Source organism: Hydra viridissima, unplaced genomic scaffold, assembly GCF_058129835.1.
Source record: "Hydra viridissima isolate aposymbiotic clone 2 unplaced genomic scaffold, HvirCarnegie_v1 scaffold_7, whole genome shotgun sequence".
NCBI lineage: Eukaryota > Metazoa > Cnidaria > Hydrozoa > Anthoathecata > Hydridae > Hydra > Hydra viridissima.
Window position 1 is genome coordinate 14,699,473 of NW_028324306.1, and position 20,244 is coordinate 14,719,716.

Consider the following 20,244-nt stretch of genomic DNA (forward strand, 5'->3'; position numbering starts at 1 on the left):
TAGGTGTTTTTAATGTCAGGTTTGGCCATATAGATTACTTTAAATTCCTTAGACTCGGGGAAAGGTTAAGTTTCTTAATGAATTACTTTAGATTAAGTTTATGAGAGTTAGCATTTGGTTTAAAAAGATATATAATTATAGCTCTAAATTTTATACTAAATCCAATCGTTATTTTAGTTCTTTCAGTTTCAATATTAAGTAATTGAATGTAATTAGTCTTTAGCCCCCGTGTAACAGAGTTTTAATGCGATGAGCCGCATTAAAAGCTTCTTAATCGTAAATTTATCTGTAATCTAATCAGATCGTCGTTTTATTAACTACAAGGTGCAAATATAACGTTAAAAATTACTCAAATAACTCCAGAGTTCTATAATCCAATTCTATAATCGACTTCCTATTGGCTAAAAAAACAATTCGTTTTTTTAATGCAATCGTCTTTATAAACCATCTGCAAAGTAAAGAAATAATAAACGCCTTCTGAAATAAAAAGATAAGAAGCGCCTAGACAAACCGATCCCTGCCAGTTATTGAAGTACCAAATTTGTGGGTTTGCAAGTAAAATGCGAAGATCTGTTTATACCAGTGGTTCACAAAACGGTACCAGATATAACAAAAGGTACTCGGCACCACTTTGGGATCTTCGGAGAATGAAGTATACTTTTCGGCCATGAGGACTACGTCAGGGGGCCCTCAAAAACGCTAAATAAAATCAAGTTTGAGAATCACCGCCCAGCGGTACCTTGTCCACAATAATGAGAAATTTGAATGTCACATTTTAAAATTGTATTTCTACTAATGGTGTGTAATTTTGATTTGTTTACTTATTTTCTTGAATAATAACTATACTTATAAATATTTTTAAAATGTTATTACAAATAACTTTTTTAAATTTACTATGTTTTATCGAATATAAAGGTATATTGATTTTTTGTTCAGTTTGGTAAAAGTTTCTTTAGAATTTCAGTTACCTGTTACGGTAAACAGGAAACCGCTTTTTTATTTGCAGGTTTCCGTTTTTCTTCAGCTTTTTGTGATTTTTTAATTTTCATATTTTAAAATTTATGGCAAATATGTTAGCTTTTGCAAATCATGTTTGAGAAAAGGTTAAACACTAGCTTGTGATGCATTTATTTAAATTCCTTTTTATGATCAGCGGTAATTACACTAATGTTTGAAATAATAAAAATAATATTTAAAGAAGGAATGTATTGATTTTAAAAAATATTTGAGGCAGGGCGTTCAAGTTAATTAGATTAACATAAAGTTGTTTATCAAAAGGTCCAATAATCTCAAAAATCATGTCAAAGTTGTGAGGAATGATCAGTTCGAATTGTCGAAAATACTTCAGAATACTCCAAAAAGGTAAAGACGATACGAGACTTAATGCAACGAAGCGCCACATAAGAAATTATTTCTAATACGGCTACTGATCGAATTTTCATACAAATTACCACTAGAAATAGATTGCATTCAAGTCACCATAGATCTATTAAAATTACCAGCAAACGAGTACAACTTCATCAAACTGTTTTGTTAAGATTCTAAAAAGAAGGAAAGGTAAATGGTTCAATAAATTAAGATTGGTAAAGAGAACATCTTTAGCATTTAATTTGGTCAGTTTTTTGCTGTGAGACGATGACGGTTTATTGAAATAAATGTTCACCATCGAAAAAACGTTGATGATTCATTAGAAAATACTTTCATAATAAGACGTTGACGAATTTTCGAAAAAATTTTTCAAAATCGAATTCCATTAACTGAGTATTTCTAGTATACATGTAACCTAGGACAACTTGCTTACATGTAATAGCATATATTTTTAAAGTTCATATATATAAAATCGTAATTCGTAAAAAATGTAATAACAATTTTCAAATCTAAAGCTTTGAAAGCTATTTAAAGTTATATTCACGTCATTAAACTAATTTCAAACATTTGTTTTCAGAGCTTAATGTTTGAAAGCAATATTCAGATTAGCTGAACAAACTGCTCAAACTTTGATTTTAAATGAGCTTTTAAATACCTGCCGCTGGTTTACGATGATGATACTTATCCGCAAATCCATGTGAGTGAGACTTTAGGCAATTTATCTATGGAACCTTAAAACAACTTATCGTTTTAAAAAAACTGTTAGACGATGAATGACGATTTTTGCTTTTAATGTCCTCTTAAATGACGATTTTATAATGTTTTCATTACAAAACATTTTATCAAAAGAACCTCAACAGCATTTGTAAATGTCATTATTGCTTGTAAATTAACATGGGTGGTTTTAGCATATGATTTAATCAATAAGGTTTAATCAATAAGTGTTTTGTCACTAAACTTTAATCTTAATTTTGTTATGCAACTTAAAGCGTAATCACTTTCTTTAAACATAGTTAGAAAGAGAAGATTTTTTTTCTTAACATGGAAATTTATTTTAAGTCCACATAATTTTGTGGTTTTGAAACATTTCTCTAAAACAATAGATGTAGAAAAAATTCATTAAAGACATTGCATGGTTTATGAGTTTTGGAAAGGAAAATATGTTGTTGAAGCTACTAAAGCAATTTGTTTTTTCTGTTAAGGAACAGATGCTCTTGAAGTAAGAATTTATCAAAGATGGTTTGCTGTGCTTAGCAGTGGATGCTATGATTTAGAAGAGCAGTAACGCTCTGAAAACCCTAAGAGTTGCTTAATAAAAATCCATGTTAAACGACAATAGTATTAGTTCAAAAGTTATCATTTCATCAAACAACCCATTTCTAGGCATTTGCCTGAATTATGAAATTTAAAAAGGTTGAAAACAGCTTTCGTTTGAGATGACCGAATGAAACAAAAGTCCACGTAAAACAATCAATTTTTAGGGTACTGGAATCAGTTAGAAAAGTCATTTAAATAGACTAACTGCTGTAACAAAATGTATAAGGCAATATAAAGTGATTTAAGAAGTTTTCTTTTCACCACTTTCTCACATGGGTTTTATTTTACGCTCTCGTGTTTTTGCCACCAGAAAAGAATTTTTACATCCATCAGGTATTGATAAAAAACGCTTATCTTGTTTTTTTAATAGGCTCCTGATTATCTTTGAGTTGTACAAATAAACATGGAACAACTGCACTTCAAAAGATATTTTGTAACGCTTGAGGTAAAAGCTCTTAAGCATGATTTCAAATTGGTGTTTGTAATTTTTTCTGCACTATTTTGTGAGTTATCTATGAACCGCTGTTATACAGCTGTCTCAGTTTTGCCTTTCGTGGGTCTTAGGAAACTATAAAAATTCGTCACAAGTCGTTATTTTTTGGTATGAAGAATGAGAAAAAAGTAAACAAAATAAAAATTTCAAAAAAAAAAACTCTTCTATAGACCAGTAATGAACTTCTCAGTCGCACGTTTTTTATGAAAGTGGCTGGTAATAATCTAAATTATTAAAAAAATTAAAATGGAATATGAACTGCATAGACAAGTTAAAAGAGAATATACAAAAAGAAAAGTCATTGTAAACGGCATACAGTTGTTGAAAAAATGTTAAATACGTGACCTTCACATTTTGAAAAATGCGTTTCATTCTCAGTAATTGATGATATTTATATAATTTTTATGTTTAGTGTAAATATATCTTTAAAATAAAATTAAGTTCTCTTTGATTTTTCTTATATAACTAACAACTATGTTTTGAGTAGCTGAAAATTCGTGAAAATAATAAATACAGAAATGGTTCTTATGAGTTTAATCAAGAAAATTCAATGTTTATATAACAAATAGTTAAAATAAATAATAAAACAACAACAGAAACAACTTTATTTTTTTTCTTTGCAAAAAGTCTATATTGCTTAATACGGTACCTACAACAATCAGTTAATGCTTTATTGTATCTAATTTATTTTTTTAACTATAATAAGTCTTTTGGGCATGCTGTTGGTTACTTCTTGACACGTTAATAACGGAATAGCGTAACATGATGCTATCACAACCTCCCACAGATCCTTTTTGTTCATTGGTTTTTGTTTTGCTACCTCGACTTTTACAATTTTACATAAATTTTCTATTGGATTTGAATTAGGCGTTTGCGCTGGCCAATCCAGTTGTCTTATACCATTATTTTGGAACCATCTCTTCAGGATGTTATCCTCAGCATGCATTATTTTTTGAAGTATATTAACATAAATGTCAACTACCATAGTGTCTGTTATTGAATAAATAGAACCAATACAAGATAGCGAGAAACATCCCCACACCATAATATTTCCAACATCAAATTTTAGTGTTTTTAAGTGTAATGTAATACAAACTCTTTATTTGGTGACAAAATGCTAACCATCTGATCCAAAAATATTATTTTTAGATTTGTCTCTCAAAACTAACCCTCATGTAGAATATTTATGACAAAACTCTTTTCTTGCTTAAACATGTCGTTTTTTATTCAAGGTACACTTCTAGGTGATCTTGTAAAGAAGTTTCCTTAAACTAAACGTCCTTTAATCGTATGTGAGGTTATATAAAACTCTTAACTTATTTTAAAGGCATTGCTGGAGATAAATGGATCCATTTCAGCTTCACGAATAGTTGAATTATCTTCTCGGTAAGTTGTTTTTTTTTTTTTTTGCGACCTCTAGATTCCACACCTTTTTGTTGTTTTAAACCGCTTTGAACCATACCTGCAGAACGCTCAGTTATTTCTTAAATATCTCTATATGACTTTCTAATGTTTTTTCAGCGTTGAATTACTGATCGCTCAGCCGAGTTGCAATGTGATTTTCTTCCAATAATATCCTAAGTTAAAACTGTTGTGTGAATTATTTTCTTAACATGATACATAACATTACTATCTCCAGATCATATATTTAAATATTTAAAGTACTTACAGGTTGACAAGCAGAAGATAATATCTACGACTTTAGCGATGTTTTGTTTTTTAATTGTAAATATTTGACTGAAATATTAATAGTATAGTATATTAATAAACTTTAAATAATTAACTGAACACACATAGAACACTTACTGAACATTCTATGTTTCAAAATATCATAAAATACTATTCTTAATATTACTCAGTGGCGTAGGAAAGTCATCATGGGGGTGGGGGGAGGGGAGGGGGTCTAAGTAGAAAGGGTTTGGGGTTTGAAGGAGAGGGGTAGCAGTGAGCCCTCATTTCAACCAAATGTGAGGGTTTAGAGAAATTGTAGATGAACATGCTTGTTGACTAAACTTTCCGATGAAAGTTGATGAAAAGTTCCCGTTTTTAAACTCTTTTTCTACTGTTTACATTTACAATACCTACCGAATGCCTATTCCTGTTTATATGATTCATGGAGCTAGAGACTTGCTCGTGCATGTCAAAAATACATCCAAGTTCAATTGAAAACGTTGAAAATTGCTATGAACAAACATTTTAAATTCATATGCTAAATGATATTCAACTAACTTATACACGTAAAAAAATTTATTTTAAAATTATTAGTTCACCTACGCCAACTTTTGGACAGATTGCAAATGCTCTTTTTAAGGATCGTGGTTTATCTTTTTTATATTGCCATGAAAGAACATGATTTCTATCCACTTCAGCAGTTTTTTAGACCATTTTTAGCTTAGTGAAGACAGGTCGTTTTCAGAGAATGACATAATTAGAATGGTTCGTCTGATTCTTGAAATTAATCAATTGACATGCTGTTTCCTCTGTCAGAATTAATTTTTTACAGGTCGTGAATTTGAAGAGCAGTGACGATTAAAATCAAATGAGAGATTAACATTTGCAACTTATGTTGACCCTGTAAAGTATTCACGCACTGAGTTTTTTAAAGACAAAACTCTCTTTGATATAGGTTTCGGAACGTAAATCACCATAGGTAAAGCCAAAGCCGGTGTTTAAACTCTTATTGAAAGCAAAACTTGAACGGTTGGTTTAGACAATGCAAATATTATTTCCAGATAAATATTATTTTTTTGTTTGAAAATAGTTTAACTATTTGAAAAAAATTCTAAATCGTTTTCAAAACCTAACGTTTGAAAATAATTTTTTACGCTTTTAACGAAATAGGACTTAATATATATGAAACTTTATATGTAAAACTTGATTTTTTTAAACCATTTATTTTTCTTCTTATTGAAATCTTTATGAATTAGTTTCATGACGATTCCGAACTTATCCTACTTGACATCATGACCATGTTTAACTTTAAGATGATTTTTAATACTTTTTTGCTAAATATTTTTTCTTTTACTAAACAATCTTTTGATGAATAACTTTATGAATCTTGCTGCTCTGATTATTTTGTACCTCTTACTTTGAATACCTTATTTTACCTTACTTTGAAAACAAATACTTATCATTCTTTAAATAATATTTTTTTTATTTCACACATTATGGTGATAACCACTGATCGTAAAATAAAGTTGAAAAAAATTCCTTCAAAAGACCTTTTTCAAACTTGATTTTTTAATGCTAACATTATTATGGTTTAAATAGAAAAGCTAAAAAATGATAAAAACTAAAGAGAAGCGGAAAGCTGCGAAGAAAAAAACACTTCCCTGTTTCTGTTAACAAGCAAAAGAAACCTTTAAGAAACTCTTACAAAAATAAACACATATTCAATATACCTTTACTTAAAAAAAAAACCTAACTTATTTAAAAATAATCATTTTAATTTTCGTTTCAGAAATGGAAGCAAAAATGGTTTTTATTGAAGTAAATAAATACACAAATTAAAACTAATCAGTAAAAGTAGAAAAATATTTTTTAATGTTTTAGATTTAAATTTCTCATTTTAAAATGTTGTGGACAAAGTACTGCTACACTATGTCACAATTTGATCTTTACGCGGCCAAAAGTTCAAAAATTGACTTCTTCATTTTTCCAAAATGGGTTTGTCTATTTCATAGTGAATATCTGAGATAAGAAAATCTGAAAGTCACAACCAAAAATTGAAACGGGATGTGTTCTTTATTGTAGAGTAAAGATGTGTGAATTTCAACATGTAAGTTTTGCTATCTTTTGTTAAAAAATGAGAAAGAATTTTTAAGATGGTTTATTTTTTATTTATAGCTATATTTAATAGTTGTGTTTAATATTCTTTTACATTGTTCCTTGAAAAACGTTTTTTATGAACATTAAAGAACAAAATAATACTAGAAATTGAAAAAGTTAAAAAAAGTTCTATATTGATAATGATAATACAGCATTTTTCCTAAAACATAACTTAATTAGCTGTTGATGATATTAAAATTTTAGTGGTTTACTGTACTTTTGATAACTGTTTTGCCTACATCTTTCTGCATTTGCATGTTTTGCTTGCAAAAATTGGGCGTTTGTTTACAAAAGGATGACGCTATAAAAGTTACGTATTATGTTTTTTGCTATATTACTTTTGTTAAAAAATATTTTTTACTTAGCTTTCACTTTAATATACAACTAAGTTCTATCATTCGAATGAAATGTCTGCTCAAAAGTTCATGTTATTAAGAAATTGCTTACTCAAAAAGGGGGTCAAAGTTTTTCCTCGTTTTAATGAAATAAAAGAAGCAGAGGAAAAAATCATTCTAGATGGCATAGAAACTAGTCAAACATCCGCATTTGTTAGGCTTCAAAGCATATAAGACCATATATCAAGAAGATTTATGTCAAGGCCGTCATCATCTAGTTGAAAAGGTTGAAAATGTTTATCGAAAAAAGTCGGCATTAAAAAACTTTTACCAATCAATAAAGTTTGAATACACGGCAGAAGCTAAAGAGAAAATTAAAATTAACTATGGTCCAAATTCACGGACGTCAAATGACTATTCGTCATCCAACAACGATTGATGGGAAAGTGGCACAGTGTTTAACCGATACACCTGCCAGTTCATGATATTTGGTTTGTAAAGCTACTACTTCTCCTTAGGGTGATTTTGATGAAACCCTACAATTTGATATTTCTCTATTACACGCAAGAATCAGGATCATGAAATAATTTTTGCACAATGCGTGGTTACATCCTTAATAGTAGAAATATTCAGTTAACGGTATTCGATCGTGAAAAAGTCATGCTAAAGTTTTTCCTTTTAGCAATCTTAATGTATTGAACCATTTATCTTCTTTTTAGAATCTTTTTAAAGCAGTTTGATATGATATTGTACTCGCTTGCTGGTAATTTTAATAGAACTACAGTGACTTGAATGCAACCTATTTCTAGTGTTAACTTGTATTAAAATTCGATCAGTAGCCGTATTAGAAATAACTTCTTTTGTGGCGCTTCGTTGGATTAAGTCTCGTATTGTCTTTACCTTTTTGGAATTTTCTGAAGTATTTTCGGTAATTCGAACTGATCATTCCTCACAACTTTGACATGATTTTTGAGATTATTGAACCTTATGATATACAACTTTATGAATATTGTTAACTAATTCATTTGAACGCTTTGCTTCAAATAGTTTTCAAAATCAATACTTTCCTTCTTTAAATATTATTTTTGCGTGAAATAAGCATTTATGAAATTACCACTGATCGTAAAAAGGAATTTTAAAAAAATGCATCAAAAGCTTGTGTTTAACCTTTTCTCAATCTAGATTTGCAAAAGCTAACGTATATTAGATTTACCATATTTATTAGCATATATTATATTTAGCATATATTTCAGATAGAAAAATTAAAAAATGATAAAAGCTGAAGAAAAACGGAAGCTGCAAAGAAAAAAGCGTTTCCCTGTTTCCTTTAACAGGTAACTAAAGCGTCAAATAAACACTTACCAAAATGAAAAAAAAATCAATATACCTTACCTTTATATTTGAAAGATATGAGTCAATTAAAAAAACCTATTCTTAAGAAATATTTGCAAGCATATTTTTTATTTAAGAAAACAAATAAGCATATCAAAATTAAACACCATTAGTAGAAATAAGTTTTTAAAATGTGACATTCAAATTTCTCATTATTGCGGACAAAGTACCACTAGTCAGTGGTTCTTAACTTTAATTTTATTTAGCTTTTTCAAGGTCTTCCTGACATTGTCCATATGACCGAAAAGGTATACTTCATTTTCTGAAGATCCCAAAGTGGTGCCGAGTACCAAAGGGTAATAAATAATAATAATAATAATAATAATAATAATAATAATAATAATAATAATAATAATAATAATAATAATAATAATTATTATTATTATTATTATTATTATTATTATTATTATTATTATTATAATTATAATGATAATAATAATAATAATGATAATAATAATAATAATGATAATAATAATAATAATAATAATAATAATAAAAATTATTATTATTATTATTATTATCATTATTATTATACTACCCATCAAGCCAGCCCATAAAGTACCCGGCCGAGACCCACCCGGGTACTTTATGGGCTGGCTTGATGGGTAGTTCCATTAGGGTGACTTAGGTGAATATTATATCATATCTTCGGTAGCAATGACTGTTGTTGCTTTTTGTATATGCATTTGGTTTTGTATATGGTGTGGTTTTTTATATCTGAATGTATTGTGTTGTTGTGTGAAGCCGATCATTAAGCAGTGAAGTTGTACCACTCTATGTTTACTATAAAAATAAACTTGCCTGTCTATTCGTTTGTTATTACTTTCTGCCAGTTTATTCAAAATAGGTCGAAAGATTTTGACCCAAAAGCACCTATGTTAAATACATTTGTCTTTCTGTCTTGCATTAGCTCAACATAAGATGAATTGTTTTAACTTTGTCTTTAAACTTGTTCTTTACTTATTTTTATCTTTACAATAGTTTGTTGGTGCAGCATTTTTTTGTACAAAGAACAAAATAACTAAATGTTTTAAATGAAAAGTGATTTGGATTGGAAATTTGCTGAAGCCCCGTTTGCAGGATACAAAGCAGGATGTTTGAAAGCTGTGTATGAACTTGGTATCCACAACATTCTTCTACAGCATAACAACTTTATGTCTGCAGACGAAATTGTTTCAAAAGTAAGCGGTGCTCAAGTGAACAAAGATTACTTGCAACGTGTGATGAGATATTTAGCGTGCTTCGGAATATTCAGAGAAAAGTTAGAAAACAATCAAATTGTGTTTGCTGCTCAAAAGACATATTCAGATCAAATGGTTGACTTTACAATTCTTTCGTCACTCGAAATTTATGATAAAATAGGTAAATTGCTTTCAGGTTGCGTTGAAGACAAATCTCTATATGAATGTTGTATAGGAAGGATTACATGGGAAGCTATCGAAACAAACCCTTTATACACAAAGGTTTTTTAGCACACTATAAACAATCATTCAAAAAATATTGAGGGATTTATTTAGCAAATTGCTGATGAAATAAAATCACGAAACAAAGAGAATAGCTGCCTCGTGGATATTGGCAGTATGGACGGAAGCTTGTTAAGTATAATTCTTCAAGAGTTGCCAACCTTGAAGTGTATTAATTTTGACTTACCGTCAGTTATATCTCAGTCAGGAAATGTTAAAAATGTAGAAATGGTTGCTGGGGATATGTTTGTGCTGGAAACAATACCAAAGTGTGACGTGATCATAATGAAAAATTTCTTGAATGATTAGAATGATGGCGATTGCGTAAAAATACTCAACAACTGTCACAAGTCACTGGCAGATGATAGGTTGCTTTTTCTTGTAAACTTAGAAATAGAAAACCCTAAGAAATGTGAAGTCACAGGCAATTGTTTTAACCTTGGATTAGACGTTCAACTGTTGTGTTTATTTGGTGGTGCCAAAAATAGAACGTTTTTCGTTTGATTTAAACAAAGTTGGCACGGACAAATTGAAGTTAGCTCTCCTCAATTGAAACCAATTATGAAAAGATCAACAATTTTTAAGATTGCAAGTATGCTGAAAAAATTCTTACTTATCATATTTGAATATATTATCATTTTAAATGAAAATATGAAAATGGTATATTCATTCCTTTGGTTGTGTATTTACTTATTAAGCCTTCTAATATAAATTCGAATTTATTTTTTAGGCTAAAGTAGTTTTAAGTTCTTATATTTCTAAAGGGTATTATCTTGTTCAACAACAAACTTGACTTTGTTCTTTTCATTTATGTAATAAGAAAATTTTTCAACAACTACAACATCTGTGTTGAAATGAGGAAATACTGTGTGAAGGTTCAACATAATTTTTCAATCTAACTGTTGGCATGGTTAAATGGTATGAGAGAGTTTTTTAAAAATGGATTTAGGATTTTGGATGCTGATAACTATATTATACTCTTTATTTTATCAGATGTAATTTCATTTACCCTAATTTTAAGTTGTATACAAGGATAATATTACAAGAATATAGTATGGAATCATTAAAAAATTTTTAAAAAATGGACTTTATGTAAAATACAACTTTCTTTAGTACATTTAATTGTCTGACTAAACTTTCATTTATGAAAATGTTTATAATGCATCTTTACAATCTGATAAAAACATTGATATTGCACATGAAAGTGTTGCGAAAGACCTATATACATCAAATTCACATAGTTTTTAAGAGTTAAGCCTTGCTCAAACCAGTTTATGGAGAATTTTGTATTAAGACTTGCATTTGCATGCTTATAAGATTCAGTTAATGCAATAACTGAAGAGATCATATGCAAAGCATATATTTTGTTAATTGAATGTTAAAGCAAAGAGATTAATTTCACTTTAAAGGGGAATGTCATAACCACTAAGATCTTGCAACTTGACTGTTGGGCTTTCCTCTTTAAAAAAGATGCGTTTACACCATGAAACATTACAAGATTCCATAAGTGAGAGTAATATCCCAATAACTAAAAATGTAATTCAAAACTCTTATGTTTTTTAAAATGTCACCAATAGAGCAAGTGTACAGATTTAAATGACATCATCATGTTTAATCGTAATCAAAAACACTTTCAATTAAAATAAAGATATCATATTCCTTGACTTTTCTTTAAGTTTGACAACGTAATAATAATAAAGTTTATCTTTGTCTTTTTTCTCCTCTATTATTGTTGAATGCTATTTTTTATCTTGGTGATGAATCAGCCTTCACTTGTTATGTTTTTAACAAAATGAAAAAAGATCAAGCCGTGAACTTAATTAACTCCCTACTAAACTGAAGAATATCTTTTACCTCGATAATATTTTTCATAAAGACTTGGGTTACAAGATTAAGTGAATGCACTTGATAGTGTTTAAATAATACATTAGATTATTTTATAATCATATGTTGTTACTATTAGTAACAACAACAATAGTAAAAATAATAAGATCATTTTAAGTTAATGTAGCTTTACATGACTGAATGTTTAAAATGTTTTATCAAAAATGCTCATTAAAAATACATACTTTACATTTCTTTCCAACTTCTGAAATCAATAGTTTTTTATGAACTTTAAGATGCTTTTAGCTATAATAGCTTTAGACAAAATGCGATTTAGGTATCGAAAATAAGAAAATTTTTAACAAGGTCGTTCGCGAAAAAAAATCACGAATTCTAGAAAAAAAAAACCGAGGCAAATAAGTTCGACAAAAATTCGAGATATCTTTGACTTAACCCTTAAAGTTGGAAGCATAATCTCAGAGTCCCAGCAAGCACAAAACGTTGAAACAACGTTGAAATAACGTTGATTGACGTTGATCAACGTTATTTCAACGTTGTTTCAACGTTGTGTGTTTGGGGGGGGGGGGGGGTGTGTGTGAAAAAAAGACTGAAAATCTCTTATTCAACCTTTAAACTATATAGCAATGTCAACTTAATAAAGAAAAATTGCTTCACTTTACTCTATCCATTCTTGCCATACATAGCCTTTTGCACAAAGGCTATGTATGGTTTACATAGCCTTTGTGCAAAAGCCTAGTTTTAGACGTCAAAGTTTAAACACAATTAAATTTTTATTAAACAAAGTTCATAGCTCAAACACACCTTTTTCAGATTTGTTAGCTATTCTTGATTAATTTTTTTGTCTTTTATAACTACAGCTTCAGTAAATGCATATTTATAATGGATTTACTGAGGGAGGTTTATTGAAACAAACTTGACGGGTAGAAGTCGGAATATCTGTATTAGGAATTTACATAATACACAGATATTTGATCACCTTTGATCTATAACAATGCGCTGAACGTCCATCTATTAATAAGTCCTTGATTCACCCAACAAAATACCAAAGTGTAATTCCGTTGCGGAAAGTTCTTGAACATTTAATGACGTTACGGATTTAATAGTTTTAATAGTATTTACTTGTGAAAACCAAAAATTGTAAATTTGTGTTTGCGGTTATTTATGACGGTTTTTGAAGCATATTTTAGGAAAAGTATACGGTAGAATTAGAAGAGAAAATTTTTAAAAGGGAGTTTTTTGTTAGGAGAAAAGATTATTGCGATTAATTGATTTGTTTGTTTGCGAAAAAACTAAAAGCTAACTGGGCCACGGAACCAAGATTGAGATCAGTGCCGGTTCTAGGCACAGTCAAGAGAGGCAGCTGCCTCGGGCGACACTTTCCTAGGGCGGCATTTTGAGTTTTGATTATATAAAAAATTTTATATTATTTTTAAAATGTTAAATTTGCTAAATCATTTTTTTGAGGTCAGTCTTCAATGTTTACATATTTGTTGATTTTTTCAGCATTTGTATTTTTTTTTTTAATATTCTTAACCAGTTTTAAAAGAAGAAGGCAGTAAGAGTGTAAGGTACAGTGAATAAAAAAAATCACAGCCAATTCTGAAGGTAAGAGTATTGCTATAAGTGTGGAAATATTTTGAGTATTAACTTTTTTCTGACATCCATAGATAAAAATGGTAGGACATAAAAGAAAGAAGTCTGGTGATTTCTACAGAAAGCAAAAAGAAAAACGAAGAGAAGAGGATGAACAAGTGTCTGAATCTTTAAGCAATTTTTTTAATAACACCAAAAGCAAGCCAACAACAACTATGAGAGATCCTTGTGATATGTTTGCGATGAAATTCATGAAATTAAAATGCAACAACAAGTTCAAACGTGGAAGTGAAAAATGAGCTGAAAGGTGAAAAATCTAAATTGGGAAATGAAGCAAATTTATCTACGAATTTGCAAATTGCATTGCCAGAAGAAGAACAGAGTTTTCAAACTTTACCAACTACAGACCTGACAGATCCTGCCAATTGGCCTGATCGAATTCCAGATGATCTTCGAGTTACTCTTGTTTAAAATGGTCCATCAGCACCTAATCCATCTTTTCTATTTCTTATCAATGCCAACAGCAGAAGATTTAATCCTTCATGCACGCAAAAAGTACTTAAGAATGGTGAAGTTTTTAAAAGATCCTGGCTTATATACTCTGTAAGAAAAGATGTTGTGTTTTGTTTCTCATGTAAGTTGTTTGATGACATGCGCATTCATTTGAAGACAATCGGTTTTGGAGACTGGAAAAATTTTCCCAGACAGCTGAAGGAACATGAAATTTCTAAAAATCACATCTGTTCATTAAGCAAATGGATGGAATTAGCAAACCGACTAGATACCAACAAAACAGTTGATGCATCACAACAACGACTTCTTAGTGCAGAGATACAGTGTGGGCAGTTAGTTCTGCAAAGATTATTTACAATAGTGACATTTTTAGGAAAACAATGTCTTTCATGGAAATTCTGATGTTTTACATGAGAAAAGTAATTGAAACTTCCTGAAACTTGTTGAACTGCTAGCAGAGTTTGATGAAGTTATGGCAGATCATGTTCACTGAATAAAGAATGAGGAGATTAACACCCGTTACTTGGGGAAAAATATACAAAACGAACTCATTCAAATAATTGCAAAACGAATTCGTGAAGAAATTTTGTCAAAACTAAAAATGGCAAAATATTTTTCCATTCTAGTGGATTATAGCCAAGATGTTTTTTCATTCTAGTGAACTGTAACAAATGTCAATTGTGCTACGTTTTGTTCAGATGGAAAATGCTGAAGTTAAAGTCTGTGAACATTTCATCGATTTCGCACCTGTAGAGCAGAAAACTGGTGCAGCACTCACAGATGTTATTCTACAAATGTTAACTCAAACTGGGATTCCAATTAAAGATATGCGTGGACAGGGCTACGACAGCGGTGCGAAAATGAGAGGACATCAGTTAGGAGTGTAGAAAAGAATAATGGAAAAGAACAGCAGATCCTTCTTTGTACCATGTCATGTTCATTCATTAAACTTGGTCGTTAATGATGCTGCAAAATCATCTAGAGAGGCTATGGCTTATTTTGGAATGGTGCAAGCCATTTATAACTTTCTAAGTGGATCATCTCGTAGATGGACAGTTTTGAAAAATCATCTTGGAAAAAAAAATCTTTCCAAAGCCTTTGAGTGCAACAAGATGGGAAAGCAGGATTGAAGCTGTGCATCCTTTTCGATACTGTGCTGGAGAAATCTTTGATGCTTATTTTGAAATCAGCCAGGACATTTCTTATGATCCATCTTCACGTCATGAAGCAGAGGTATTAGCTCAAAAGATGAAAAACTTTAAATTTTGTTGCTGTGATATGGTTCAATACTTTGAATCGGGTAAAATTAGCAAGCAAAGTTATTCAGAATATTGAAATTGACATTTCTGAAGCCAAACAAACTTTGAACAAAACTGTTAACTTCTTAAAGTTATATCGCTCAGATGAAGCTTTTGAAAAAGTTATTTCTGATGCAGAATTAATTGCTGCTGAATTAGATTTGGAGCCATCATTTTCATTTGAAGTTTCTATTAGACCAAGGTTTAAAAAACAAATGCTTTCTTATGAAACTCGAGATGCTCCCATTATAAATCCAAAAGATAGATTTAAAATAGAATGTTTTAATTGCATTTTGATTGTACTATAAATGAACGCTGTAGTGCTTTTCAATTCCTGTACGATATTGCAAATATTAAAAAATATTTTTCAAAGGAAAGTCTTATAGGAAAATGTTTAAAACTTCAAAAAATATTAAGCACAATACTTCTGCAGATATTGATGGCATGGTACTATTAGATGAATTGCTTGCATTGTCTGAATTAATTGAACCAAAAACGTTACCATTTAAAGTAATAGAGTTTATTTTAAGAAACAAAAATTTCAATCCAAATGTTTTTATTGCTTTACAAATTCTGTTAACACAGCCAGTATCAGTTGCATCTAGAGAGCTTATTTTTTCAAAACTGAAATTAATTAAAGATTACTTAAGATTTCCTATGCCACCAAATCGTTTGACAGGCCTTTCTTTAATTTCTATAGAAAGTGATATGGCTAAATAATTAGATTTTACTGAGTTTTTGAAGGCTTTTGCATCTGAAAAGAGTAGAAAAGTAAATTTCTTTAACTAAGTCATGTTAAAATATGAAAAGATCTGGAAGGAAACATCATCATACATTGATGATATTCTTGTAAATGAAGACATCGTATCAGTTCGCAGTGTACTTGATCATTTGGATATGTATGGACTACATTGTAAGCCGGTGGTTCGTGTGTCCGAAGGAGCGAGAGTTCGAGGGTTACAAGTTGGAATTTAAAGTAAGAAGTTATTTTGGAAGAGAGACAAAGATTTTGGTGAAGTTCCAAGTTCACTGACGAAGCGAAAAATCTTCTCTTTATTGGAAAAATGACAGGGATTCTTCCAATTTGTGGTTGGTTGCGTGTAGCTTCGTCATTTGTTAAAAGGACGGCAAACGCCCTAACGAAAATATGGGATGAGAAGATACAATGTGATTTTGTTGAAAAAATGGTGAACGATATGGTAAAAAGAACACGTAACGACGATCCTGCCAAAGGAGTTTGGAATGTTTATGGCAACGGGGCAACAGTGTGGGTGGATGCTAGTTCACTAGCGCTAGGTGTGAGTATCGAAGTTGATGGCAATATAATCGAAGACGCTTGTTGGTTAAGAAAAGATGATACAACACATATAAACATGTCGGAACTCGATGTAGTAATCAAGGGACTAAACATGGGTCTCAATTGGAAAATGAACGTCTTGCATATTTGCACTGATTCGAAAGCAGTATTATATTGGGTCACCGATGCACTGACTGGAAAATCCAGATTGAAGACAAAGGCTTCAAACGAAATGCTGATTAGAAGACGGCTTAAGACCATTACGAATATTGTGGACGAATACAAACTCAGAGTGGATATCAAACTAGTACCCTCGGAGTCTAACTTAGCCAATATACTTACACGAGTGCCTGGAAGTTGGTTGAAAATGATCGATAAGCCCACTAAACTTGCTGCAGGTGGAACGATTAGTGCTTCTCTATCTCCCAAATAAATAAACCATGTTTATAAGTCCAAAGGACATTATGATGTGAAGAGATCATTGTATTTTGTTCGTAGAATTGACCCATCAGTAAGCAGGGAAGAAGTCAGACAAGTGGTTGAAAAATGTGTAGCCTGCCAATCAATTGATCCAAGTCCGATAAAGTGGCCGAAAGGGAAGATCGAAGTAAAAGGGACGTGGCAACGGCTTGGTATGGATATAACTTATTATAAGGGGCAATATTTTCTTACCCTGATTGACTGTGGGCCTTCACGATATGCAATATGGCGCCATCTTAAAGACCAAAATAGTGCATGTGTCATTCAGAAATTAAACCCAATCTTTCTTGAACGAGGCGGTGCAAACGAAATTCTGACGGATAATGATACAGCATTTCGAAGCACATTATTTTCACAATTTATGAACAAATGGAACGTTAAACTTCGCTTCAGGTGCGCTTACGTTCCTTCAGGGAATGGAATTGCGGAACGATGCCATCGAACTGTAAAAAGAACGGCGAAGAGAGTTCCGTGCAGCATACCCGAGGCAGTTTATTGGTGTAACGTCAGCCCAAAAGACTATTGTAAGTCATCTACAGCACTCGCAAATAAATTATACCAATACGAAATTAGAGTTAGAGGAATTGACGACGATAAAAACGCATATGAACCTTATGAGAAGATCACCAACAAGTTTAAACTTGGCGATGAAGTATGGGTAAAGCTCCCGGACAACCGATGTGACTCTCAATATAAGATTAGAAGAATTACAGGAATCATTTCGGAGCAAACGGTAGAAGTGGACAAAGTATGCCAACACATACGCGATCTAAGACCCGTCAGAGTTGATAACAAGTCGAATGAGGATCTAGAAGATGATGAAGAACTGTGCGTTGTGTTGCCAGAAGACGAGACAAACCAGACGCCAATGTTGCAAAGAAGCACCCGAAAAAGGATGACACCTGAGCGATATAGTCCATGAGATGAAGTGGTCGTTATGACCAAGGGGGAGTGTATTTATAGCCTTACTTGTGAATAATTGTGTGCGTAAAAGATATGTCATTATAGCGTTACTTGTGAATAGTTATGTGCGTAAAAGATATGTCATTATAACTTGTAAATAATTGTATGTGTGAAAAGATATGTGTGAATGCCAAGGGAATTAATTTATATATAAATTGTGTTGAATTTTACAAAGATATATTGGCGTTTACGCACAACTATAAAAGACCTTTTTTATGCGAAACTACAACAATATATCAATCTGACAATAAAACTACATATGCATCATAATAATGCAATGCCATTCTCATTTTTTAGCGACTTTAAAGTTACGCCAAAGTTAAGGTAGCTCATAGCAAACGTTATTTTTCTTGCGTAAATTGAGCTGAGCAAAATTCTGAAAAGTTTGGAGGACCCATTTCAGTTTGGTGAATACCAATAGTTTAGAACTGAACTTAAGCAAAAACTTACGAAAGTTTTTTTAAAACACAACTGCTCAAGTTTGGTGAATACAACTTTTACAGTTTTGAACTTATGTCAAACTTGTGCTAATAACTTAAGCTAAAAAAAAGTTTAGTGAATATGCATCCAGAACTTTTTTCGTGCCCAAACGTTTCTAACGTTCGTTGAACGTGCTGGAACGTTTTGTGGTAGCTGTGTTGTAATCTCTTAAAGAGGAAAGTTGTCGGTCTGATGAAAAGTTTGGACAATGAAGTTCGTGATAAGAACATGAAGTGTGTACTTCAAGAAGTCTATGCTGAGGTAGAACGTTGCGAGCCTGCTTGTAATGATTGGGCTGTGCGTGGTGATGAGGAAAAAGTGTGGTTGATGCTAGTTCTTTAGTGATTGGTGCTCTTATTCAAGTTAAGGAAACTAATGTGGAGGATGCAACATGACTGCGAAAAGAAACGTCTGATGTTCATATAAACATGGCATAATTAGACGCTGTGATTCGAGAAATGAATATGGTTCTGATATGGAGGCTGAAGAAAGTGACTGTTTTTACTGATTCCGTGATAGTATTCCACTGGATTTCTGACGTCCATACAGGAAAATCAAGGTTAAGATCAAAAGCGACGGGTGAAATGTTACTTCAAAGAAGACTGAGCGTGTTGTAACAACTAAATGAAGAATACAATGTTAGCGTTGAGGTAAAACTCATTCCTTCTAAAGATAATTTGGCTGACGCAATAACAAGAGTTCGCAGCAAACTAACTGTGGCAGGGTGTTGGAATAGTTGAATGGTATTCGCAGTTGCGAAGACTGAATCCATTTCGATATACATCAAAGTGCTGGACACTTTAGAGTGAATTAAACATTCAACTTTTTCGTAAAACACATCCTACTGCTACTGAAAACGATGTTCAAAACGTAGAAAAAAACTGCGAACCATGTCAGTTAATAGATCTGGCGCCTATACGGTGGGTAAAAGGGAAGGTGGATGTTGAAGGAAATTGGTAGAGATTGGCCATTGATATCACGCATTATGGCACTGATAAGTTTTTGAGTCTAATTGATTGCGGACTTTCAAAATATGCGTTGTGGCGACAATTATCAGGCTCATACGGAAGTTTTCTCATAATTCGAATACTCTAAATACTACTTCTTATTTTTTGTGATTGTGGAGCACCGTCTAAGATATTGACTGACAACAAGCCAACATTTAAAGTTAAAGAGATAAGTGGTTTCTTTCATAGTTGGGGAGTTCAAATTAGATTTAGAGCCGCTTATTATCCTGAAGGAAGTGGAATTGTGGAAAGAAACCCCCGTACGATCAAGAGAATAGCAGAGCGATCGAAAATGTCGATACCGAAAGCGCTATTGGTACAATGTCTCAGCCGACAAAAATGGTGCTAGCCCAATGGAGAAAATATACAGCTATCTCATTGGTGTGGAACTAGAGACTTCGAATTGCAGATAAAGTTTGGCTGAAATCACCAAAAGTGAGGTGCCAAATAAAGTGGGAACCAGCTACAATAACTCGCAATGGGTAGAACCAAATCGTAGAAGTGAACAACATTCGGCGTCGTGTGAAAAACATTAGACCTCGAAGTGATACTCAGTCCTGCATCATCCCTGA

At 31.6% G+C, this 20,244-nt stretch overlaps 1 protein-coding gene and 1 pseudogene across 1 annotated transcript; both read left to right on the forward strand.

Annotated features, from left to right (window-relative positions):
- Positions 1-6,730: 6,730 nt before the first annotated feature.
- LOC149886292 (uncharacterized) lies at positions 6,731-11,267 on the forward strand. Its single transcript, XM_090091944.1, has 2 exons — positions 6,731-6,956; positions 9,715-11,267. The coding sequence occupies exon 2, from the start codon at positions 9,768-9,770 to the stop codon at positions 10,203-10,205; it is 438 nt and encodes a 145-aa protein (XP_089948070.1). The 5' UTR covers positions 6,731-6,956; positions 9,715-9,767; the 3' UTR covers positions 10,206-11,267.
- Positions 11,268-15,107: 3,840 nt separating this feature from the next.
- Positions 15,108-16,165, forward strand: LOC149886293 (uncharacterized; annotated as a pseudogene).
- The last annotated feature ends 4,079 nt before the right edge of the window (positions 16,166-20,244 follow it).